Source organism: Hippoglossus hippoglossus, chromosome 11 (assembly GCF_009819705.1).
Source record: "Hippoglossus hippoglossus isolate fHipHip1 chromosome 11, fHipHip1.pri, whole genome shotgun sequence".
NCBI lineage: Eukaryota > Metazoa > Chordata > Actinopteri > Pleuronectiformes > Pleuronectidae > Hippoglossus > Hippoglossus hippoglossus.
The window spans coordinates 12,888,498-12,915,043 of record NC_047161.1 but is presented as its reverse complement, the minus strand read 5'-3'; the positions used below and the strand labels follow the sequence as shown (position 1 = coordinate 12,915,043).

Sequence of the window (26,546 nt, the reverse complement as noted above, 5' to 3'; positions counted from 1 at the left end):
AAGCAGAAGAAGCGGGAGAAGGAGGGGCTGCTGCCGGCCAAAGCCTCAGCCTCCGAGCCGGGAGAGAGCAATCAAGAGAAAACGGACGATGCTACATCTGAAAAGTCTATCTCAGCCCCGTCTACTCCTTCTCCCACATCCTCCACGCTGTCATCCACGGGGGCCGATCCTTACTCTTCCAATTAACACCTGCCTCTTTACCTCTTTGGGCCACAGGCGGCCTGTACATACCGAAGCTCGTGTCCAGTGTATCAAAGCCAAAGTTCAGCTTGATGGATAACTTAGATGTACCTCCAGAATAACTTACTGCACTATTTGGAACTTTGGACAATGATATGAACAATTCCTTGGTCATAGATTTGTTTTATATTGTATATTTTGTTCGGCAAAACAAGAAAATTGCTGTCCAAGCAAATGTAGCTTTCAAATGTGTCCACTTACTTTTGAAATTAGACTATGGCGGTGCCAAAAGATATCCAGCACCTTCCCTTCTCTGGCCTCGGACTTGTGCTGCTGAATGGACCGATGTTAAGTCACAAAGACGCACACACAAACAAATACCTCACATGTGCCAAAGTTGTGCGTCATGGCCACGGCCAGGCTGATTGCACTGGATGTCGTCAATTAGGCATCACACAATCAACGAGATGACCTCGTTAATGAATCGTTATAGAGTGCATTGTTATCGTAGCTCCTTAATCACTGTCACTTCTGTGTTCCAGGCCTGTGAGTCTGTGTGTCGCGACTGTCTGAATGTCTAATTGTGTGAGATTTGCATGATGCGTAATGCTTTCATGTGTTATTAGCGGGACGCTGAGTTTTATCAGTCGGGGGAATCGGGCATTCTGGCCATGTATGTCCCAGGCTTGTATCTGTTGTCTATTTAATCCAGTGGATCACATGCAAAGTGGTTTGTCCAGAGAGACGTTTACGGGTCAATCATGAGTATTAAAGTGCGTTTACCTCTAAATAAACTCTTCTTGTGTCGTTGCTGAGGGGAACGGTCTTTGGAGAGACAGAAGCAGACAGACTTTTCAGATTAATTTGACGCACATCCTCCACTTATATCCACCCATTGCAGGGGGCTCTCTCCGTGGCTTCACCGATCCAGGAGCAGCACGTTGTCTCATCCAGGCATCACAGAGTCCCTCAATGTATGCGGCCACGCGCGCTCCCGTCCCTGGGGTAAAGCGTTATTGGCATAAAAAAACAGCATGTTTATCCACGGAGGAGATGAGGGCGCGTCATTTGAGATGACAACCTCATCGAGCCCTCGGCTTATTGAGGGGACAAAAAAGAATCTCGTATTGATTAAACATCGAGGTTAGGCTATCGACAAGGATGGGGGGGCACTGGCCCTGTCAGCGTAAACTCCTCAGTTCCCCCAAGTTACATGTAGGTGTCCTCACCGCCACCTGATGACATGAAGAACAGTGAAAACTTGCAGCACCGCCTGTCACAGCTACACCAACCAACACTTTAATAAGAGCAGTTATTTGTCTTTAAAGATGTATGTTTTTATATAGATGCAATTTCATAAAATCTAACAATTGTGCCTATAAGCCAGACTCTGAAATTGAAATTCTATTTTGTCTGCCACTTTCAACTTTACCTGCATCCCCCTGCTCCATTTTCAAACCAAAGAAAAAGGCGTTTCCTGCTTCTGTTGCTATTTTAATTCCTGGTGTGCAGGATGCGAGTCCATCCTGCCATAAAAGGGCAGAAAGACGCGTGATTAATGAGCGACGTTCACCTTTTACCTGGCATCTACCTGCAGGAGCTGCTGTGTTGGAGCTGTGGAGCCACGGAGCTGCAGCGCTCTGTGTAATTCGCTGCAGGGAGAGCAATGAGTGTAAGTTTAAATGGAAAGTCGTTTTTGTTTATATTAATCAAATGTCTGGTCACTTTATTTTCGACACTGTTAACGTGGCGTACCACGTGTTTTTTCTGCTTTCAGGACAAAGGCCGCACCTCTAACGAGGTTGGTAGTGAAACAGCACAGACCCTCATTGTGTTGTTTCGGTGTAAATAGAGAAGGATGAGCCGTTGTGCGGGAGCCTGAATGTGTTTGTCAGAAAAATCTGGATGAGAATGAGGTGATAGAAAATCTCGTATTCACAGAGAAAGATAAAATAATGACGTTTATTTCTTCTATTGGTACGAAAACCGAAATATTTTATTTTTGTAATGAAAGTAGGCCTACTTTGATCTTGATTTTAAACAAAAGCTTGGTCGTATTTTAAATCATTGTTAATGTAAGCTATTAAATTGAATTGTAACCATTTTACCATGTAACCATGTTTTAAGTGTTTTAAGGCAAACAAAAAATAATTAGTTAGTACTCGATCAAGTCAGCATTCCTGCTTTTTATAAAATAATTTAACATGTTTTAAAATTATTACTGTAGAAATACTGATGAAGTTTAAACTGATAGATTGAGGATTTACCGACTATATAGCACAACTGAATGAAAATAACTAAAGTAATTCTAAACTAACATTATATTTTGAATCGAAGAAAACATCATTTAAATTGCTGTTGTAATTTGACTGATTTATAATTCAGACAAAGGGTTTCGGAACATTTTACAAAAATGTTTACAACTTGTAGTTTCATTTTGTTTTGTGACTAATTAGTTTTCATCGAACCTCAAAAAATATCAAAGCGGGGTTGGAAATGATTCATTTTATAATCTGCATATTTATATGGGATATTTATATTATATAATAACCTTTTCACGAGTTGGATTACAGACGAAATGTCAATCGGCAGCCAAATTGAAATATTTCCACAGCTGTCCCTCTAAATCAACACATCTGGTGTACCACTATTTTGGCTGTAATTACAAATTCCTCTCTGTGCAACAAGGACTGACAAAAGTTTGGCCACGAACTCGAGAATAAAAATCTGTTTGTGTCTAATCTGGGCAAGATTTTAGATGTTAAATATTGTCACGGTGAATAATATTTTCCCCTCCTTACGTATTTCATTAAAACGTTAGTTAATCGGTGTGTATGATTGGATAAACTATATTCCAATATATTAAAAGCTTTATTCGTTTACCTCTTTGAATAAACCCTTTAACAACAATTCTTAGGAAGTTTGTTCTCCACAGTCCTCTCTCAGGCCCCTGTGCGCTTCGCAGTAGCCACACACTGGAATTCGAAACGCAGCTGATCCTCAAAAGAAAAAGCCCGGGGTCAGCCCTCGGTCACACTTGGAGTTTGTTGTCCCAGCGCCACCCAAACCTGATCGCCAGTTTACAGACCCGCTCTGGACAAACAAGCAGCCACAGAGTCCAGCCCCATGAGGACGGTTTGATCAAGACACGTCCACACTCGGCGCTGAACGCTGAAATGACCTCAGCCTTGTGAAATTTGGACGCGGTTTCTTGTCCCTGTACCGAGAGTCTGGCCCTGCGTGCGCGGCTGATGGTTCCCATTAAGGCCCTCAAATAAACACACGGACGATGACAGATGTTTGACACAAACCATTAGGGCTTTGTGAAAAGAAGGACGGACGTTTAAAGCTCTCGACTTTAAGAAGGTGACGCGGAAATTAGATGAGGATTTCATCTGTGCGTCCTTGATGCGCCTGGTGCCAGCCACACATTTGTGCCATGGTGATTGGAACAGGCCTGGCACACATGGAGGAAACTATTTTTCGACACCGATCCCCTTAATTCTAATCTATAAAATAGAAAATGAAATAGTTATTACACTTTTCTTCAGAAACGAAGGTAAACAGTGAATGTATATTTTAAATACATTAACATTACATTAACAATACATTAACTTGTAATTTAAGTTGAATATCACCCTGAAGAACTGGAGGAATGTAGAACAACATTTAAATTGTTACGCATGTTTACTTAAAAATTGTAATCATTTGTATGAGCTTGCTTAAAGTTATTTACCAAATTGAGAATTGGATACATTTTAACACACACACACACACACACACACACACACACACACACACACACACACACACACACACACACATTTATATATATATAATTTTATAACTTGTAATTTTTTTAATCTAATTTTTGTTTATTATTTGTATTTCTTTGCATATCTATATTTTTAGACCTGGTTTCATTATATAGAATAGGTTTTTCATTTTTCAAGCATTACAAATCCAAAAATAATAATGGTAATACTAATAATCTTAAGAGATAATAAACTTAATCTATATTTGCTTATGTTAACATTTGTCATTTCTACATTATAATAAAGTAATAATATCAATAACATCAACAAATGAAACAAAGCTTTCTAAATGTGTTTATTCTAACAGTAATATGATGTTTATGACCATTTCATCCCCTCAAATATCTTTGCTCTCAAACTTCATAAAGGAGAAGAACAACATGCTTCAAATGGTCAAAGCTTAAGTTTTCTGTCTGGGCTAAATGACCAAAAACTTTGGGAATCCTCAGAAGATGTAAAATGATACACGGGCTCCTCGAGACTGAATATAAGGATTACAAAAAAATAAGCAGCTCGCAATATAAAACATAATGTGACACATTTTCTCCAACAGCATCAGTGGCTGCAGCGAGATGATTTGTGAGACAGGAAGAGGAAACGGGGGATGACACCATGATTCACAGGCCACCAGCTGAAAAGGTACAGGTATTTATCTGGAATCCACATATACACACACTTTCACACAGATGCAGGGATATATACGCAGAACAAAATTATTTGTGCTGCAGGTTGTTGGCAATCAAATGCAAATACAAGTGCTTGGGGATACTATAAGGTCAGAGAAGAGTTTGCACATGTATGCAGTGGCTCACAGTGCAGTGAGAGAAACGGAGAGGAAATAGATTTCAGAAGCTGTCAGCGCGGCCGTGTCACACCGAGGTCTCATCCCCTGAAGTCTCACCTATACGTTTTATGTTTTCATTTTTTCCCCTGAGGCTTATTTGTGTGCGTGTGTGTGCAAAAGACAAAGGGAAGGACTATAAACTCCCAACAGAATTATTAAGTAAGAGGAAAATGGAGGAAGCACACAAGCTCAGAAGGCAATTTCACTGCACCACCCATGGTAAATATCCATTTGGCAATTCCATCAAACCTTATTGACCAAAGCTTTTATGGTTCAGCCTCATTTCTCCATTGTAATAGAGAAATCCTGGGACATTATGCAAATGGAAGGTGCAGAGATAGGAGCTAAAATATCAGTGGAGGCCTCCGCAGGGACACGTGCATTGATCCAACTACGTCCTTACACACACATCCCAGTAGTGGTTTGTTTATGATCAGCCATGGTTCTTCCTTATTGGAACAAGAGAGGGAGAAAAACAGTTTCTTCTCTAAGTCCGACTGAGTCTCAGCAGCAGACTGAAAGTTCTGGCAGCCTAAAGAGGCAGACGGACAGAAGTCACTCATCAGGGTCGTTGAGGTATTGGCACGTCTGTGCTCATTGACCACTGGCCTGTTGTGATTGGCAGCCAAAATGAATTCCTGCATCGACAGATGTGCATCTCCATGTGCCGATAAAGGGACGGTGCCGATGGAGGGGATTGACAGTATGATGGAGGAAGAGAAGGAGGGGAAGGAGAGGAGAGGTGACATCATGTGGTCAGTGGCGGTCTGTCCTGCTGCTTCTGCGTATGTCTGTGATGCTGGTTAGACGATGGTAGCTGGGATGTGAGATAGGTAAGAGGAAGAGGGGGTTAAGTGGTGGAGGTTAGAGGCTGACTGGAGTGTGGTTCGTCCACGACTACGCAACAGAACTCACCTCAGAGAGTTGTCTGCAGTTTTCTTTGAGCTCCATGTTTGTCAGCTGAAGCAGTCCTATACTCGGCAGAGTGGCGCAAGCACAAAGAGATGTGAGGAGAGGAGGGGAGAGCACAGCCGGGACGCTTTAGCAGCTCTGAGGCCCAGAGGAGGAGAGACGACTGCATGGGAGAAGGGCCGTGGTCTAGAGACAGAGATCCATCCATCAAACACGTCCTGACCTCAGCTTGACCCCAGCCTGGCAGCCAATGAGGCGCCGTCACCCCCTAAAGAAAGAAGCCCCCCACCACACACACACACATACACACCCACAGACACCCACACACACTTATCTACCCACACACACACGGAGAAGAGATCGGGTGACACTGAGTGGAGTCTGGATGCTCTTTGTGTTGGCCATTGTCACTTCCCAGAATCCTTTGTTTTTTACGTGACTAATGTGAGTACCAACACCTGACAGACAGGCTGTTCATCCTCTCTCTTTCTCTCTCTCTCGCACACACACAGGCACACACACACACACACAGGCACACACACACACACACAGGCACACACACACACACACACACACACACACACACACACACACACACACACACACACACACACACACACACACACACACACACACCCCTGACAGGAAAAAACACCATGGAACCTCTGGCAGGTTCAAACCGTATGTGTTAGAAGAGTTTTGCATGAGTAAATGACAGGCACGAACAAAGACGCCTAGAAGAAAATCTGAATATTTTAATTTATATTTATCATAATCATCAACAAGAATGATTTATAAAGATGTTTATATTAGTGAAATGAAAAATGTATTATAAAATATTTGCAACTCAATGTTCAAGTTGTGCAAAAGAAAAGTTTAATTTTGCTAAACCCTGTGTTTTATCTCAATCAGGCATTAGGAAGTATATTTGTCTTTAATAAGAAATTCCATGTTTTCCTTCTCTATATCTGGATAAAATGAAACTCCATTAACAACAAACACATTTTTAAATACTATAATCAAGAACAATTACAGTGCTCATGGCGTTTTAATATTTCTTGCAGGTAAGGGTTACTTAACAACAAGCAAAGATCAAAACAAATTTAATTTGAGACCTCATACACTCAGTCGATCTTCCAGGATCTCAGGATCCTCAATCCTGATAAAATCAAATGTTTTTTACAAATTAATGAATAATGTCTCGTTTAAAAAGCACCGTGTGAGTAATTCTCTCTCATATGTGTGGCCTATCTTCAGCAGTGATGGGCAAGTTTGACAGCGTGGCTGATGTTTTCACCTTGTGTGTCTGTGTGTGATTATGTGTTTGTGTACAATAGTGGGAACTGCCACTGGCAGGGATCTGAGTATTGTCTGTCTGTCTGATTGTTGACCTTTGTCGTCACAGCAATAGCATCACTACTGTCTAAGAGTTGGGAAACTTTACGTGTGTAGTTGAGTTCGAAGATGCAACATCAACATGTGGCTGGTGGGATTGTCAGATTGTGATGGGACAGTTTTGACCAGTAAGTTGTCAATAATACGTGATCTTGAACACCCATCTTCAAACTCAGCCTTTATCTAGATCTCCACTATCTCACAACTGTACAATCTTATAACTTTATCTTACATGGTTGTGACACAATCGCTGTGACAACATCTGTTCACACCAAGACAGACAGACAGACAGACAGACAGACATACAGACCTTGTATAAGGCATTATTTGACTATAAAATATCATTGTATTATAACCTGTGTGACTGACTGCATGTAGCTGTCCAGGGGTGTCCTGTCCTCAACTGAATGCTTCCCAAAATGTAACACAAAAAAAAAAAGAACCCTATACAATAACCCACTAGACAGCAGACAATTTGATCCTGCAATTATAGTAACAAAGCATTGCTTGGATAGGTAACTGTAATCTAATCAATTTCAAATTGTAATCCCATACAGTATATTCTGGTAGCCTGCAACATGTTACGTCACAAATAGAATAATTGAGTAAAATAACTTGAAGATGTAAAATAACTTTAGCAATCTTTGGCAAACAATGTGTAAACAATGTAAATAAATGTGTATCTAACTATAGTCTCAGAAAATATATACATTGTCCTTGTCTTGGGAGCCAGTGTAACTTAAATCATCAGAACCAAAGATGTAAGATTAACACACAAAGCCAGAACATAATCCCAAACACTTAACAGCACGGCCAGCAGCTCACCCAACAGCCATCTTCCTGAGTGCTTGTCAATAAGGGCCTGAGCCAAACCTTTGATACCAAAGACCTGAGCCTTTGGTCTCATAAGTAACTAGACAGGTGAAGTAGCAAGTGTTAAAACGGCCCCAGGGAGATAATTGCCTACATATCACAAAAAAGAAACACAGGACCACAGTTCTTACTTTTACACACAGACGCCTACACCCACAGCTGTGGGGCAGAAGAAGGGGTTTCTGCACCTCAGATTAAACGCTTCCACGTCCAGGAAGAGTCAGGAGATGTGTGGGCGGTGGATTCTGCCCGGGGGCGACGTACAGCGTTTGTCGGTGTGCTTGAGCTCACCTGTCGCCATTTTTACCTGTCAGCGCTCCCCAGAAGAATGAGCAATGGTGCTCACGTGCGTTGTGTCAGGAGACCGAACTGAAACACAATCTGGGAGGGATCAGGGAAGCAATTTGTGCGGGAACTGATACAAAATTGAGCGCTCGACCTCTTTGATGGCTGCTGACGTGAGTTCGCTGACCAGGTCAGATGAGGAAGTTCAGATAGTTTGACACGATTGTGGCACTTTTCTAGATTTATTAAGTAGCTCAACTGAAGTGTTAGAACATTTCTGATGTCAAGTAGCGTTTATTTAAATGCACAAATTTCAACATTTTTGAGCCCGGCCTTCTCTGAAGCAACGTCAATTTCACAGATGACAAATACTCGACTGCATAAGTGCATTTTAAATACGATAAAATACACAAACAGCTGCAAAGCCAGCATGGACGTTAAAATAGGCAGTGTTAATACAGCAGCTTGTTATTGTAAAGAATGACAGAGATGTTTCAGTGACAGATATGAGGCTTAGTGTAACTCTAAGCCTCTCGTTTGTTTGCGCCCCGAAGCGCATCACACTGTGGGAGTCTGAGAGGCAGAGTGAAACTATGCACTGATAGGCTGCCTGTCCCCTTCAGGCAGAGAGCGGTCCAGATTTCAATCTGCAACCCTCGTAACAGTGAGCTTAGCAAGACAAATTGATTCACAGTTAAATCTGCGAGATCCTGTGTGTTTATGGCTGTGTAAACATGGACAGATAAAAGCTTCTTATCACATGCTCTGTTGGAGTTGAGATGCTGACAGACTATCAGTGGCCATCATAAAACATCATCCCTACGTAAACCGTGATCTTGTAAAAGAAGTTTTCCCTGTTTTTGTTTTCTTTCGGCGTTCCTGTCGTGTTTCCGCACCAGGTGAACACAGGCCTCGTTTCCGGAAAGCATCATAAAGTGCTGACGGTTACAAAACCTGATTTATGTCACATTTCACATTTATGTTTACAAGGTGCATCAGAAAAAAAATAATACAATACTCTAAAAAATACTCTAAAAATGATCAGATAAAAGAATTCTGCCTTTCCAAGAAACCTCTGCAGCAACATTCTGATGTATTTGAAGATTTAGTTTTTCCCCCGTTTAATTCAATCTTATATACTTTGAATGTAGCTCCATGTTATAATTATTATGGTGCATATGAGCTCCATACACTGCAGTTTAAGAAAACACAAACAAATATGTAAACAATAACATCAGCATCTTTGAAGCATTGAAAACATGTAAGTTGCATAGAAAAGTAAGTTTTTCTCTCCAAGTTCTTGCTCATTGAGGGAACTGGTGGGTTTCTCTATAATAACGCAATGTCTCGAACATACTATGTAAAGTGCCTTGAGATAATGTATGTGTGATTTGTCGCTATACAAATAAAATGTAATTGAATGGAATACAGAGAACTAGTGGAGCACAAACCGCTGCCAAGGGCCAACGATCCCCTTAAATTTAATCAAGCCAAACTAAACTCCACACACTCATAAATATCAGTCCCCTTATGCCTCTTTCATCAAGTTCCATGACTTATTCCCTTTGGAAAAATCCTGGGTCACAATGTTGAGGAAAGTAACAAAATATTTCTGGATCCTTCCCTTTGTCCAGACCTGCCCCAAATTATAGTGTGTTCTTTTTTTGACCCACTATATTCACCAATTCACCAAGTTTTGGTGAAAATTCATAAAGTAATTTTTTGCATAATCCTGCTGACAAACAAACAAACAAACACACTGGCCAATCAACAAACATGACTTCTTTGTAAGAGTTGTTACAACTTAAAATAAAAGACAAACTAACAAACACGTACAGAAATGCTGCAAACTGCACACGACTTAAATTTAAAAAAAGGAACATGCTAGTATAATTACAAAGGTCAAGTCAATATGTGCTGCAAGTATTTCCATTAATATTGGAGTTATGAAATCAGGATGTTAAACTTAAAATAAACACCATTAGCTCATAATCACTGAGCAATGTCAATAATCTGCAGAATGATTTTCACTCTTGATCTTTCTGTTCTGTTGTAACTGCACCTCCGCTGTGCAGGACTTGAAGTGCGTGTGTATTTACTTGTGGTTTCAGTATTTGCACAGTTTCCCTGTAGGTAATGTACCAGTCTGTGTTTCTGACTAGTGGTGTGTGTGAGACTGTTGAAGGTATTTTCCATAGCTGTTTTCAAACATGAATGATCAATGAAATGTACAATAAATAAATACCCCCCCCCCCCCCCCTCATGTTCAGAAATCATCAATAACTGGCTGACATGCTCTTAAACTATTATGCACCGGCCCACTTGCATCTTAAATAGAAAATCTCCCACCATTCCTCTCTGCTTCTTCCTCCTCCAGCTACTTCATCAACGGTGCCAGAAAGCATGACTGTGCCGTACTTTGATGGAGAGACACTTACTGCAGTTACTGTGTTGGCAATATCCCCATTCATTCACTTTATCCTTACCTCACAGTTCGCCCTTGAATCTATTCAACAAGATAATTTTTTTTTGTCTATGTCTGTCTTTGCTTTGATTTTCCACATCCTTTTTCATAGCGTGCGGTTACGGAATTTTTTTGTACTTTCCTGTTGAAGAATTTTCTAATTCCTGACAGATATGTATGGAGGAGTGTTAATCCGATGATAGAGACAGCACCTGCATGAAATGCTGATGCCACTCACTTATGTGAGAAGCTAATATGAGCTGTCAGCACTGGATCCGAGGCTACAGTTCTCACTTTGTGCTCAAGGGTGACATTTGTGTCAAGTAGCAACGAATCTGATCAAAGCAAAACAAGTTTACGTTCCCACGCCCACTTTCACCTGGTAACATCAGAGACAGTGCAGGAAACTGACTGTGATCTTTATATTGAATGTTTTTGTCAGTTACACCTGCAAGGTCCCAGTGTGAAAGCCCCATATGTGTGCCCTTGTTATTTCTTCTTATTATCAGAAATCACAACCCTCCTTCAGAGGACGTGTATAAGGCCAAACTAAAATGAGACTCATCCCGACTCTTATTGCAGTAACCTAGCAACAGATCGGAGGTTGGAAACAACAGGAAAGTTAATAATAATTAAATTCATTGAGTTAATCATTTTATTCATGTCCAGAACATCAGCCAACTTTAATCTTAACATCTGTGCAGATGATTTTTTCACATCAAACTGAAATTTAAAATAAACTAATACGAGTAATTTTTATTTCATTAGTAATCGAATTGAAGCAGGTGCTTGAACAAGGACCCATTTCATTTGTTTTTATTGTGATGTGTGGCTTTGCTCAAAGCTATTTACGTTCCTTGTTTACTGTTAGAGCTAACAGCAAACAAGGAAAGACTTAAATATGCACCTTTCTGAATCAGGAACTGTGCACGGATGTTGGACTTGTAATTGGCCCCTCTGTGTAAATAGTGGCCCCTTTATGGCCCCCGATTTAGAAAAATTGCATGAATTTATTTTCCTGATTTAGGGAGGAGCTAGGCTACTTGATCCAGTAAATAGCAATGAATTTGGTTGGGCTAAAATGTAAATATGAGGTTTCTGATTAATGGTTGAAAAGAAAAAAAGCTCTCCAGAAACCTGCAATAGTTTTCTAACTCCTCCAGCAAAGGAGAAGTAATAGCAAGAGTGCAGGAGCTTTAAGTCTGTCCATTGTGTGTGTGTGTGTGTGTGTGTGTGTGTGTGTGTTAAATAGAGCTGACCTCTCCAACACCACATGCTCACCTGCAGACAGCTGGACAGTCACCCTCGTCAACACCTCCTCCTCCCCCATCCTCCGTATCATCTGAGCTCCACAGAGACTCCTCTAATGACAGCGCTTGTCTATAACGTCGTCGTCACGCCTCGTGTACGTGTGTGTGTTTGTGCGTGTGCACGCGCCCGTGCACTCACACTCGTGCACGCTTGCCCCTGTAATGACAGCGGCTGTCTATAACGGCTCGTCCTGGCAGGGATCATTCGGCCCTCCCTCTCTCCCACGTCCGCTGTCTGGTGTCACCCGTGTCCGGGTGGACGATGATGTGATCTTTAGTCCCCTCTGCGATCTATAGACTGGCATTTGGCTCAGGGAGCGTCCCCCGGCCCTGACACGCATGCTAAAGCCTGTAGCCATCCTGCCAATACACCCTCATCCCCCATTCCCTCCCCTGCAGCCTCCCCCCAACATGAAGTTAACGCCACCCAATGCAATATTCCGACAGGCAGCATCAGATATTGGGGCAGTTAGCCACTCAACTTAGAGTCCCTGGTTGGTGTGTAGGCATGAACCTGTGGTGCTGTGTGACTTCTGTTGGTGTGCAGTATGGCTGAGTGTTCACAAGTCATTTTCTTTCTCTTGTATTCATATGAAAGACCAGCTGCATTGACGCAAACGTTTAAAATTAGGGGAGAAGGCCACAATTTTCTCTACTAATGGTCAAACGATTTTTAACTCTTTTTACAAAGCCAACACAAACACAACTGCATTCTCAAAGGCAGTCAGCTAACTCAAAGAAAAGAAAAAATGAAACTAGCAAACATTGTCACAGATCTACAAATGGTGTCTATTGCAAAAAGGAAACCTGTGGAATCATTTTGGAGAAGAGGATGATACCACAAAACCAGCTTTGTTGGCATCACCACAACGTCAGATGTACATGATGCCTTCATTTATATACCCACAGAAACTTGCCAATTTACCAGGAATGCCAATTTACATCCATATCAAACTTCAGGGTCGGTGCTAGATTAGATTAGCTGGAAGGACTATGTGTCTCATAGTCACATAGTATTGGGGTGCGACTGTATGTGTCTGCTTGCCTCTGCTACATATAGCGCTCCAGCCGGAATGCCTGTTCTGATTGCATTAATTAGCGAGCACCCTCAGGAGCTGAGCCTATTCTGCCACATTAAAACTGAACATTCGGTTGTGCAAATACTAGTTCCTGCATCTTCTGCAGCATCTATGACTTAATATGGGAACCAGCTCATGGCAGGTTTATGTCAAGCGGCACTGAAGCAGAGACACAAGGGGACACGTCAGGAGTGAGAGTGGGCTCTGACCTCAGGAGTGTCCAGTGCTAGAGTCGCCTACTAATTTACTTATCTTTTGTTTAAATGATGTGTCGTGCGCTATCTGCCTCAGCCAAGGGATACAAGTCACCAGATTACACAGGTACAAAAACAACACCGAACACTTAGTAGCAAAGCAAATGCTTTTTCAATGAATATAAAGATATAGATCATCACTTTAAAGTTAACTTTGTTCTTCTAAATGTGCGCAACACGTTTTCCTTACGTTCAAATGTTTAACCACAGTCAACCCTTATTAGCTCATTGTATTGACATGTGTTCTGTTTATGCATCCGTGTTTGCTGTCTTAAATGCAGGATTATATGGTCTTTGGTGTGTGTGTGTGTGTGTGTGTGTGTGTGTGTGTGGTCCTGAGGGACTGGCTGTGTCCACTCCTGCACTGATTATCCATGTCATCACAGTGTCATGTGTATAAACCTGACAGCACGGACACTTTCCTCCATCCCTCTCTATATCTGTACGGTTCCTCCAACATTTTACCGTCATTTCCACTTATTTCCTGTTATCTCATCTCTTTTCTTTCATCACTTTTCATAGTTGTCCTGTCTCACTCTCATTCTCTCGCCTTTACCTCCTCGCCCCTTTTTTTCTATTTTTCTCTCTGGGTCAATACTGTGTGTGTTGGGGATTCAGTGGTAGCAGCTTCTAGATAAACACCCTGTTAGCAGGATTATCCCTGTTGTCCTAACAATGTAAACCTGGGATTAGATCTGACTCTCCAGGGATGTGTGTGTGTGTGTCTGCATGCTGTCTCGTCCTGACTGGGTAAGCTCACCGTCTAAAAAGGCTGCAGTTCAGAGTGTGTATGTAGCTCACTGCACATAGGGGGAAATGCGTATAAATGTGAGGGCGCATATTCATATAATATGTGTGTTTATATTGTCAAAATGTATAATTACCTAATAAAATGTAAGAAGTGGGAATTCCTGCACTGTGCTGTTTGGCATAAGTGGTGTTCAGACTACGGCTATTTCTATATTAAATATTTTATTTTTAAAACCCATCACTGCTGATAAGTTTATGCCTGCCATCCAAACTACTCTGGAGTTTTTTTGAGCGCATGAAACGATGAAGTTTGGAAACGCTCCTCGCCCCGTTATAGCTTTCAATCTCCACTGCGATGTCGTCTGGACGGGAAATAACGGAGAAGCTGGGGAACTGGTTCTTATCTGTCACGACTCGACGACCAGCTTTGAATGCAAAATGTTGTAAACACTGTCAGTAACAGCTAACAACATCGTCCCCGTTATACATGGATGGTCACATGATATGTTTTCTGCCAGGTTAGCAAGGACAGTCTTTATTACTGACGCAGAGCTAAAACGCTTGTGTGGACGCAGGTCATTTTACTTTTAAAAGGTTGTTTTAAAACAAAAACGTATGTCGCCAAAGAACATGTTGCTGCTAAGAGGATGAAACACCATCCTGGAGGCTCATGAGATCCAATCCATTAGTTTACAAGTTTATAAGACACTAAAAGACTACACAGCTTTTTGATATACTATAAGAAAGGATTTTACAACGTTGTAACAACCATAAAATTGTTCAGTTGGGGTTGTTCCGAGTTATACTGAGGTCACTCAGTGGTCAACTTTCTTCTGAGGGGGGTAATGCACCAGACAATTGCTTGGCCTGCAGTGTGGTTGTCAGTCCTTTGTTCCACCACATAGGCCCCGTGTGAAACCACAATGACTTTGTCGTGTTTGTAAACGAACAAGATATAATGGGTTAATTAATGAGCTTTAATGAGCTGAGGAAGTGCTCTTGACCAAGCCAGGCTGGAGCTTTACCTGTTGTATTATTGATCTTCTTATCTATCTCTCATCAAAAAAGCAAATATTTTCCCACAACGTCAAACAACTAATCTCAAACTCTGCTTTGCTCATGTGTTATATTTCCAACACAGTCACCTGATAGTATGATTTCCCTGTGGGTAATCACAATTACCTGTGGTTGTGCGAACCAAAATCCTCCATGAAATCAATGCCTTTGCTGTGTACGCCTGTCTGAACATGGCTTTACGCTCACTAAAGTGTGAAATCATATGGTGAGAAATTTGTTTTTCTTCAAAGACAAAATATATTAGATCTATTTTTAAATTTAATATTTCACTGGATGTTTTTTTAAACCCTGTTTGGATTTTGGAGACCTGAATCAATCTGAGTCATTACATTAGGAAAAGATCAGTAAACGATCAGGAGAGCTTTGTGCTTTGGGTACAACGCTGGCAAAGCGGTGGAGAAGAAAGCGCTGAAAAGAAATCAAGGCGGAGAAGCGAGTGAGGGGGCTACTCAAGAAGGCGTGGCGAGGGCTGCGGTGGTGATGAGGAGGTGAGGGGTCAAAGGTCAGCCCCCCCTAGTGATATCTCCAGCGCCAGAGAGGCAGTCACGACCCGGTCAGCGGAGGTTCAGGTGTCAGAGAGAGACGACTGACTGACAAGACCAAGCGGGACCTCTCCTGCGCGCCGTCCCGGTTGGACCTTTCATCCTTCCTTCCCTCCCCTCTCCCCCATCACTCCCCCATGAGCCATCCCTCCCTTCCTTCAACCACAACCCTCTTCACTCCCCTCACTCGCTCGTCCACCCGCAGAACCCCAACCCTGTCAGCCATTCTTCCCTACTTCCACCCCCCCACCACTCACCTTCTTTCTCACCCCGTAAGCTAAACATTACCACAGGGTTTCACTCAGCAGGCCAGGCTGACTGGGGCAGCTCTCTGTGGAGCTACATGTCTTCAGTCCACCATCATATGTGCACACACGTGCACATTCTGCACATAGATGCACACGGGCTGCTGGCACTGACACATGTACAGCGTGCGCCTGTGCTGTATTGCCAATGTGCAGGAAAGGTTTTAGTGTTTGAGTTTGAAGGAAGTTTCCAGTTTTCCTCATTCTGGCCCTTGTTTTTCCAGTTGTTGCTATCATGCCTGTCAGTTATGAAAACACTTTATTCACTGACTTCATTGTAGAGATTTTGCACATATGGAAACCACTAGACAAAGACGTCTACTGCAGGCAGAGAACATGACCCAAAAAATCGAAGAGATTTTACAGATTAATGGTCTGTTTAATGACTACGATTATTTCAAGTTCCAGGGCCGTGTTACCATACACCCTTTCTTTTGATTAGAGAGGGAACTGGGTTACATCTGTGTAAGGCCACACAGAACGTGTAATGCCCAAACCCTGCACTCAAATAGCCCCTGCTTGTGCTTAGATTTCCTCCGCTTGTGCTCAGACTATCTGCTTTAAAATATCTGAGTGCAAGTGCACAGTTTGAACACAGGCAGAGCAAATCCAAGCTCAAGCAGGGGATGTTTGATATTTGATCAAGCTTAATGTTTTGCATGCAAACATTACATAATCTGAACATGAAGTCATTAAGTTCCACACTGAAACACCACGGTCCTGAATAAAGATACTGCAGGTGTGTGTTCCAGTGTGTTTTAAGGCAAAGGAGCCTCCATGTTGTTCCTCCATCACATGACTTCATGGACAATGAGCTTTGAAAGACAGAAATTCACATCCATAAAACAATTGTTGAGTCATTGCTATTGATTCTATGAACCTTCACACATATATTATGTTCACTCGAGGTTGTGGGACAGTAAACATTTTATTTATTGCACATTTAACACATAGGCTACTCATTTCCATGTTTTGCTGCATCCAATAAATCAACTTAATACCCCTCTTACTGTTGGTGGGTGGCGTTATAGTTTTGAACCCTCCCATTAAGTAGAGATTGAATGAGTTGTCCATTTCATCACCAACGACCATTTTCTAATTACAGCAGATTGTATTACCGAGAATCAAAATTACACATCAGAGTGACAATGTATGCCCATTTGGAAATAGGATCTGCAATGTCATCACAGTGGATTCATACGAGTTATTGACTCACGCTGACCTGGTCACCAGCCACAGCAGATAGATTAACCGCCGCTGACCACAGATCACAGTGATGGTGTCAACTCAGCAACCTCCGGTGATGGACGAACACAGTGTAGCTGTTTGTTATTGAGAAAGCAACTGTGATGTCACACTAAATATTAGTGAGAGACTGTGTGTAGCAACATGACAGAACAGAAACATTCTGTTGAACAAAGGAGCGAACATTTAATAAATAGAATAAATAAATAAAATAATATAATATAAATATGATATACAGTAGCATCTTTGCCACTGTTAAATGAATTTGAACTTTTCGACGAATTGGATGTTAATGGGAAACCTCAGAATAAGATTTCTACAATTTATGTCAATTCAACTGGGGAAAAAACATTGTTATAACAAATAGATTGTTACAACAGGGTAGGCGAAGCTGACAACTGTCTGTGGCCTCGAGCTCAGAGGGGGCAAGAGACTGAAACGACACTACGGTCAGAGACCCCCCCTAACAAGCCATAAGCGATGTTGGGGACCCCAGGCCTCCTTTGTCTGAGGCTCCCATATTCCTTAAGATGCTCCTGGGAAACTTAAACCCTTTGTCGAGGTTTAAAAAATGTGAATGTTTATTGCAGATTTGTTTTGGCACATTAACTCCAATTAAAGGACACTTAAGAGATATACAGAATCACACAGTAATGCACCACTCTGACATCCACACCCAGTCGTAAGATGCTGAATTGATCAGTACGGATGCAGCTCTGACGATACTTGGCTTGGCCTCTGACACATGTCACGCACAGGTATGCATGAAATCACATACTGTATGTTGCCGAATTGTGACTGCTGGTTTCTTAGATCTCTTTGAAGCAATTCGTTTACATTTAATTTGCCGAATTAGACTAGTAGCTGATGACGCGTTAAGTACCTGCAGCTCAATCAAATGTTCAAGTAGTCTAAACTTTGTTGATGGACTGGTATGTGACATTATGAAACATCGGATTAAGTAATCCCTGAACTTTGGAAAGACTATTACATTAAGTGTTCTCACTTGGTTTGTGTACAGTTTGGGATGATGTGGTCTCAAAATAGAGGGTTTTTGTTCCCCATTAGTTTGAGTCTCATACCCCTCCGAGCTTTCACACTGCATCTAGTGTCTGGTGCAGTTTATACTCATAACAATTTCATGTCTGCAGAACGACCCCACCCTGGAGGTATGGACGAGCTTCTCATCACTCTCTTACTCTCTCATCATCGCGTTGACTGGCTGGCACGCCCGAGGACACGAGAAAGCCAGACACAGACACTGGCAGGTATGCGCACACAGACGTACACTCTGGCAGGTGCAGGCTGCCGCGAAGGGCTGCCAGTCGTTTCTTCTGTGTTGCTTTTCATTAACTTGTCTAATACAATCAAAGACTGTCAGCGAGAGTGACAGAAGGAGAAAGAAAAGGGAAGAAAAGGAGGAGAGAGCGAGAGAGAAAGATTGCCCGGGCCTACTTCTTTTCACAGATAGCTCTGTGTTCTTGCAGCTGCATCTAAAATTGAACTTCCTTTTTCTCTCTGATAACATTTCGTCTGGCCTTTTGTTGCTCTTGAAATGTCCTCGGGCATTTTCACATGCAGAGTTGCATCACACACACACACACACAGGTGAGAAAAGCACGAGTGCTCTGGGCAGTGTACATTCTACACTGTCAGGTCATCATATCGTACATCTCCAGGAGCGCACACCTGCGCATACGAAAAAAAATAGAGAAAAGGAGAGTATTATTATTGAAAAGCAACATTTCCAGTAATGTAATCAGGATGTGTGGTGAAATGCCACAGCTTAATGAAATAACGACAGAATACATTTGCTTCTCTGCATAAACCGATGGCTTATTTCTTTGATTTCGAGAGGCGTGTCACTCTGCTAAAGGTTAAAGGGAAGATATTCTAATCAGGGACTCTTTACACAACAGCAGCTCAATAAGGTCAACTGGTGTCACAACATTCAGGTTGGAGGGAGGAATGCGTGTGTGTGTGTGTGTGTGTGTGTGTACAAGTGTGTATAAGGCCACTTTGCGGTTACCATCTGTTTATCTTTCTGTTGCATGTGCAGCCACTACACACACTGCTGTTGTTTTTTTCTTGCTCTGCCCCGGTTTCTTATGAAAAATGCCACCACTATATCATTGTATGGAAACACACACATACGCACGGAGTCACAAGCGCTGGTGGCTGACGGGGTGATCCGCCGGCCAATCGGCTGTATTGATTATCGGGCCAGGGGAGGTTGGTGGAGCGGCAGCAGTAATTAGGGCTTTTTGGTGTGGATTAGCTGAGAGAAAAGGTCACCCGCTCAACATCAGTGGCAGGACCACAGGCGGGGACAGGAGGGGAGGGGACGGGCGGCCGTGTGACAGGACCTGTCCCCAAACATGATGACCATGGCCATGTAAAGATAGACAGGGATGCACATGCAGAAATACAGGGAATCATAAAGGATGCTTCCAGTTTTTCCTTCTGGTTTGGAAAGCTGAAGAGAACACAGATCTCTTCACTAAGACAAACTCAAACTCTGTAATGAACAGGAAACTTCAAGTTGTTTCGAGTTGTGAACAACTTCTATCAACTTTCTATCCACTATTTGTATAGAAAACCCTAACGTGAGCCTGTATATGTCAGTGATGATCCCTCATTGAACAGCAAATCTGTGTTTGTTTGTCTGTGTGGGTTCTTGTTCTTATATCTTTGTTGGGTCCATTTTCAGCGTAGACGTTACAGAGTGAGGACGTTTTAGGAACGCGAGGAGATTTTGTTCGCTCCTCGTGTTTTTAAAGGGCTGTTAAAGGGTTGAGTTTTGCTTTGAGGTTAGGGTTAGAATTAGGTTTAGATTAGTGTTAGAATTAGGGTTAGGGTTAGGGTTGGGTTGGGGTTAGGGTTAGGGTTAGGGTTAGAATTAGGTTTAGGTTTAGGTTTAGGTTTAGGTTTAGGTTAGTGTTAGAATTAGGTTTTGGTTAGTGTTAGAATTAGGTTTTGGTTAGTGTTAGAATTAGAATTACGTTTAGATCAGTGTTAGAATTAGGTTTAGGTTAGTGTTAGGTTTAAACGCAGGACTCTGAATGAGTTCTATGAGGGAAACGGGCATGTGGGACCATGTGTGTTAAATGCCTCTTAAAAAGTCCCTTAAAAAAACCATTAATGACTGCTTAAAATCCCACCATGAAAGGAACAAATAAATAAGTCAATAAAATAATTACATAAGACCACAGACACAGGTGGGGCAGCGGGAGTTTTAGTTCTTAAAATAATTCTTCCGACCTCCAAGGCCTCTAAATAAAGACAAGTTAATGAGAAAATCTATTAAAAAAAATAAACAATAATACATCTAATAAATAAATGAAATATAAATATTCCTGACCAGAGATGTATATATAGGACATACAGGATATGACATATATATGCATATGTGCACACCATGGGTGAGCACTAATGTAAAATATATATATGTGTGTGTGTGACTGTGTTTGTGTATTTCATTTAGTAAAAGTTCAGAGTAGACTACTGCAAAGAAGACAAATAAAGCTGAACCATGTTTTAAATTTGAGGTGACTTTTGAATAAAAAAAATGATCTTAATTTTCTCTTCTAAATGAGATTTTTTTAAACCTTTAAGAAAATCTGATAATTGCTTTAGCCAATTCTATCTACACTATATAGGCCTAAATCACAAAAATAACAAATCTGCCTCAAAGTCTGCCTCAAAGGTTTTGCAGTTAGTACATACAGCACCCTTTGTCATTTAGGTGCATGTATCTGACTATAAATATGCTAAATATACATTTTATTTTATATAGTCATGCATTGACAGTTTTACTTTTCTCCTCTCACCCACTCACTCTCTCTGTCTCTCGACCCGCAGGTTGACTTCTCAGTGGTATGGCAGGTCTCAGTGTATCTTTCGAGGTCGTGACCCTCCCGGACTCTGACCTGGACAAACAGGACTGAGGAGCTGCCACAGGACGTGGAATGTTCCCTTTTTTTTTTTGGGGGGGCTTTTGTTTTGTTTCACTTTTTTGATGAAAAGGTGGAAAATTCCTGCCTCTTCACTTGCCCGAGCAACAGAAAACATTTTCTTGGCAACAAACGAGGCTGAGTTTACACAAGAAACATGATGTGACCGTTTCAAAATTATAGCAGCTCGTGCACAGTGTTGTTACTGAGAATGCATTACTCTTTGCTTTTTCTTTGATTGCCGTCTTCTAAGCCACTGAAATTCTGATTTATTGTGAGGGGCAGCGCATTTTCTTCGTAAACATATTTTTGGAGTTAGCGAACTCACTTGTCTGTATTATCTGTGTATGTCCCACATTATGTATGTTCCCAATGCGTCTGGTCCCATGTGGAACCACTTGTTTTTTAATAAAAGGAGAAATAAAAAGTCAATGTGGATGATTTAGAAGGTGTCTGCTTGTGTGCGTTCACCGGGTGTCAGCTCCCCTTCTTCTGCTGCACAGCGGCTCAGTGTGAGGCAGCAGCAGCTGTGGCAGATTTGGGAGTGCTGTTTTTTTTTTTTCGCAAAGCTGCAGCACTCCTAGTGGTGGAAATGCAGAAGAGGTGCAACATATCTACAAAACCAACCAGACAGGAGGAGACAAGTGCTGATTGAGAGAGGGGAGATCTTGTGTGCGTGGGTATTGCTTTGTGTTGCACCCCCCCCCCCCCCCCCCCCCCCCCTTGTCTTTGTGTGTCGTGCTTTTGCAATGGCAGTGAAATGTGTTTGTGTATATGTGTGTGTGGTGGCAGAGGGTGGCGGGAGGGGATGCATACGTGACTTTTCTGTATCGGTCTATCTCATCACACAACAATGCAAAGTGTACCCAAATGTGTGTATATGTGCATCACTGGAAAATAACTATCAGCGGCACTGTGTGTGTGTGTGTGTGTGTTCACTCGCACGTCCGGGCTCGGGCCGTGTCTGCGTTTGACCCCTTCTCCATGTATGAAGCAGTGTGTATAATTTGTAAATGTCAGTGGAAATGGCACGCCAACAGAGGTTCTGAAGACGTGTTGTGTTGTGCGACAATGAAGGACATACATAGTTGACAGGTGAGTCGGAAGCGGACACGTGAGGGCCAAACAAACCTTGAAACCTATCGCACTTCTTACGACTGACAGCCGTTACCCTCTCGATTAATGTGAGGACAGACGGCGTGGCAGATACTCGTTTGGTATTTGGCGATGCCTTTTTCCGCTAAAGTGGAATGTTTACATTTTCGTGTACAATGGCTGAGAAAGATAAAAAGGATCAACAATAAGACTGGTTATGACACTATTACAACATCTGCAGCTCAAAGCTCTTTTGACAAAACATGTAACGCCTCAGATACCAGGTATTCCTGTTGTTACAGAGAGAAGCGTTGATTCACACTTTGCTGAGACTTTATTTAGCTTCCCTGACAGAGGCATGCAGCCCTGATCCTCTCTGGTTCGGGTCAGAATCTGTTGCCATGGTGCGCAGGGCATATAAACCTAACAGGACGTATATGGTACACACTGAGGGAATAGGCAGGGAAGCCAGCGTCTATCCGGACTCTGCACGGCTCCTGCATTATAGAGTTCACCAGCGGGTCAAAAGTGTCACCACATACATCACAGCTGTAGCAGAACGGCACACACCGTTGCCATGGTGATCAGCCATCTTTCCCCCCTCCTGCTGTGCTAAGCCAAACAGTGGTGGGTGGGTGCCGAGATACGAGAGGAGACAAAAAGGATTTTGTGCGCGGATTTAGTATGTTTCAGAGCCTGTGTATGTAAAGTGAGTGTGTTTATTTGACCAGGCGTGTTTCAATTACTGCACAAGACACATATGTGCGCCCTCCTTGTTTGGTCCGACTATCTGTGGTCTCAGCTGTACTCATCAGGAGCGCCGAGCAACAATAGCTAAGGTGCCCGCGGTGATGGGAGCTGCACGGCGTGATAAAACTGGCGCAATGACGTGTCAGAGGCTCCATTGAACATAATCAGGCCGTGGTAGATGAGCTCGGGCCGTCGGGTTCGGGGACTATAAGTCTGGCGATTAAACATGCATGGGGAGAATCCTTCATCGCGGGGCGAAACAAAGCCGCCCTGCCCTTCCCACGTGTTCCAACATCGCCGTGGAAAAAAAGCCTGTTTCCTTGGCAACCAAACTGGCTCTCTTTGTCACAGGAATGGGGAAGGAAGGGAAGGAGGGGAGGGAGGGAGGAGGGGAGTGCTGGGGGCTGAGTGGTGGCATGATACTCCACGCTGACCTCCACCTGACCTCTAGGTGAACATGCCACGTTGGTTTTTCCTGCTCTCCTGGAGGGAAAACTGCGATCGGTCCTTTTGAAGAAACAAAGACGAGATCATAAAAATGCCACAGCTAAAATTTCTCTTCATTGAGTTTGACAACTGCTCATTATTTACACATAATTATAATGTTTGTGGTAACGATTCTAAACATGATACAGGCTTACAGTGTCATCCTCTCATTATTCTGTGCTGACAGACAGTCCTGCCTAATTGCTCTCGTAAAAAAGCCGACATCTTTTCTTCTGCTGCCCCCAGTGGCGGAGCGCGTAGGGCCGATGAAGGTGAAACAGCGAGATGCAGGGAAAGGGGGCTGAGTGAAAGAGAAATGACTCAAGGCGAGGAAATGGAGGATGCAGTTCAGAGAGCGCGCTGGTGAGAAAAAGACAATGGCTTGTTAATACAGGCGGCCAGACAAAGAGAGGAAAGGAGACAAAGTGAGACGGCGCTTTTTTATGTCGACCCTCAGCTGCTCCCATAGCGAGAGGCTGGTACTCTGGCTGTAATGCTAACCTAGTGTTTCCCTAATGGGCTTAATGACATATGGAGCACAGATTGTAGCAGGCACTGGCTCACTTTGAAACCACTGTCGCCTCCCTCAGGGCTTTGCGAGCAGTACATTATGGAGACGCGGTGACTCGGGACACAGGTCAAGTGGGTTGAACTTTAATGGTTTTTCACGTGACAACTGAAAGGATCTTTTCATGATCTGTCAGCAGGGGTTTTACTTTTTTTTTCTTCTATCTAAATAAAATGCACAGAGCAACTTCTTCAAACTACTATTATCGATAGCACCACATGATGATATGCCTTCCTTTTGCAAATTTGAGACACCAGCCCGTGTGACATCTCCCCGAGCATCTCCCAGTGGCATATCACCCGCCATTTTGTTTCAATTTGTTCCCATCACCGATATCTCTTCCTCCTCTCAGCTCCTTTCGTCTGTCCACATCTCGCCTGTTGTCTGGATGTCATCTTCTCGCGGACTGTTACTGATGATATCAGATCGCTGTTGGCTTTACGACGCTGGGAAGTGGAGCTAATGGGCTTTCAAATGCTTTTATTGTGAATGCACCCTGTCAAGAGCGGGGGAGATAGGATCAGATTTGATTAGCGGGCGACGCAGCGGCAGAATAAAATGTATTTAAATAGAGTGGGAATGTTTTCTCCATTTTCTGTGTGTGAGTTTAAAGAGAGAGAGAAAAAAAGAAACTTCATGAAGTATTTTAACTCTAATTTGCTCATTTTCACTAATCTTATCAGATGCCCTTGGATCATCCTTATCTCTGCAAGTCTTTCTTATCCCTGCTCCCATTCTCCTCTCTAGTTTCCCTTTTTCCCCCCATGTGCATCCCTCCTCTCAGCGAAGGAGAGGGTAACACTGCCTCTTTTGGCTGAATACGGTAAATGTGTTCCTCTCCGGCAGATGAATGATGTCAAACAGACACATTTATATTCATTTAGGACTGAGGAGGAGGAGAACCCATCTGTAACGGATGTGATAGGAACCGCCATGTGTGAGTGTGCGTGCATTTCAGCGTGTGTCTATGTGTAGGTGTACGCACATGCATGTTTGAGCGCGAGTTCCAAGGTATCCATCGTTTGTGATGAATGGATCATGCTTTTGTGTGAGCTGATACCGTGTTTGTGGATTTGTGTGTGCGTGAGGGAGTGTGTGCGTGCGTGCACAAGCACGTCTGCGTGCAAGCGAGGTCATTCCCCGGTCACTTGTTCAGGCTGCGTGATGAATGAAGAGGAGAGGTGCCTACAAAGCTGGAGAGATTTGGGAGAAACATTGTTCCGCAGGGTTAAAAATGGTCTTGTGTTGTGCCAGAGGCTGAGGGAATGTTGCTTTAAAAAAAAAAGTAAAGCTGCTATTTCAGTGGGTGTTCATCATATCCGATGCTTAATATCAACCCCGAAAAAGTAATAAACTAATAAAATATTAATATTTCTGATTTGATTGTGCAGATTTGCTCAGCGAGAGTTTCAAAGTAAATACGGTACCAGAAATTACCTCTGCCACTACGTCCGTTTCTTCTTTCCTACAGGAGAAGAGCGGTGGAAGTGGCTGTGTTTGGCTTGGACAGCAGGGTGGTGGGGGTCAAAGACATCTGACTCAACCAGGAAGTATCAGGTTGCAGTAGACAGGAAGTAAGTCGAGAAAACAGGAAGGACTTTATAGGCAGAGAAGGCTACTGGAAGTCAGCCGCCTTTAACAGTCACCAGGGTTGGTCGGCACGGGGACAGAACATGTGAAGCCGCTTTTCCACTGGTCAAAAAACCCACTAACACCTTCTTACACCTGTCTTTTGTCTGCAATGGGAATGGATTCAATGGGAATTCACTCACAGGTCAAACACTGTTTTTTATCGGCTCTGGCTCTGATCAGCAGTGCTGGAAACCTGAAACCCAGGTGAAAGCACTAATTTACTCTTGTAACAGAACTTTTTCTGCGCAAAGTTATGGAGGTGACTTAGACCTCCGGACATTGCCATGTAAATAGCCACAAACGTTTGTGTAGTTCTTTTTTTCGGCATCTTGATAACAATGTGCGTTTTTTTCTTCTTCATATTGTGCAAGATGCAACACCGGCAAACTCCTCGACTGTCAATGGGAAAGAAGTCACTCACATTTTTTAAGAAACTGTGTTTGTGTGTGAAAGTAAGGTTCTCTCTCATGATATTACGACAGTGGGACATATTTGTGCGTGAATATGACAGATGGCTCTCTTCTCAATATCTATAAATTATTGTGTTTTGACACCTCTTGTGTGAATGTTGGATTTCCATGTTGTTATTTAATGATGAAAAAACAAATCAAATCAATCAGAGGAAAGGAGGAACCACTTATGTGTGTGTGTGTGTGTGTGTGTGTGTGTGTGTGTGTGTGTGTGTGTGTGTGTGTGTGTGTGTGTGTGTGTGTGTGTGTGTGTGTGTGTGTG

General features: G+C 42.7%; 1 protein-coding gene and 1 long non-coding RNA gene across 2 annotated transcripts in view; both read left to right on the top strand.

Annotated features, from left to right (window-relative positions):
* hoxa1a (homeobox A1a) overlaps nucleotides 1-869 on the top strand; it is a 2,545-nt gene extending 1,676 nt beyond the window's left edge. Inside the window, exon 2 of the mRNA XM_034599294.1 lies at nucleotides 1-869. This exon is cut by the window's left edge and continues 194 nt beyond it. Within this exon, the coding sequence (XP_034455185.1) occupies nucleotides 1-186 (186 nt within the window). The 3' untranslated portion in view covers nucleotides 187-869.
* An 861-nt stretch (nucleotides 870-1,730) lies between these two features.
* On the top strand, nucleotides 1,731-21,611 carry LOC117770182. Its single transcript, XR_004615353.1, has 4 exons — nucleotides 1,731-1,852; nucleotides 4,549-4,640; nucleotides 18,482-18,598; nucleotides 21,192-21,611. It is a non-coding gene; the product is annotated as an uncharacterized LOC117770182 (long non-coding RNA).
* The last annotated feature ends 4,935 nt before the right edge of the window (nucleotides 21,612-26,546 follow it).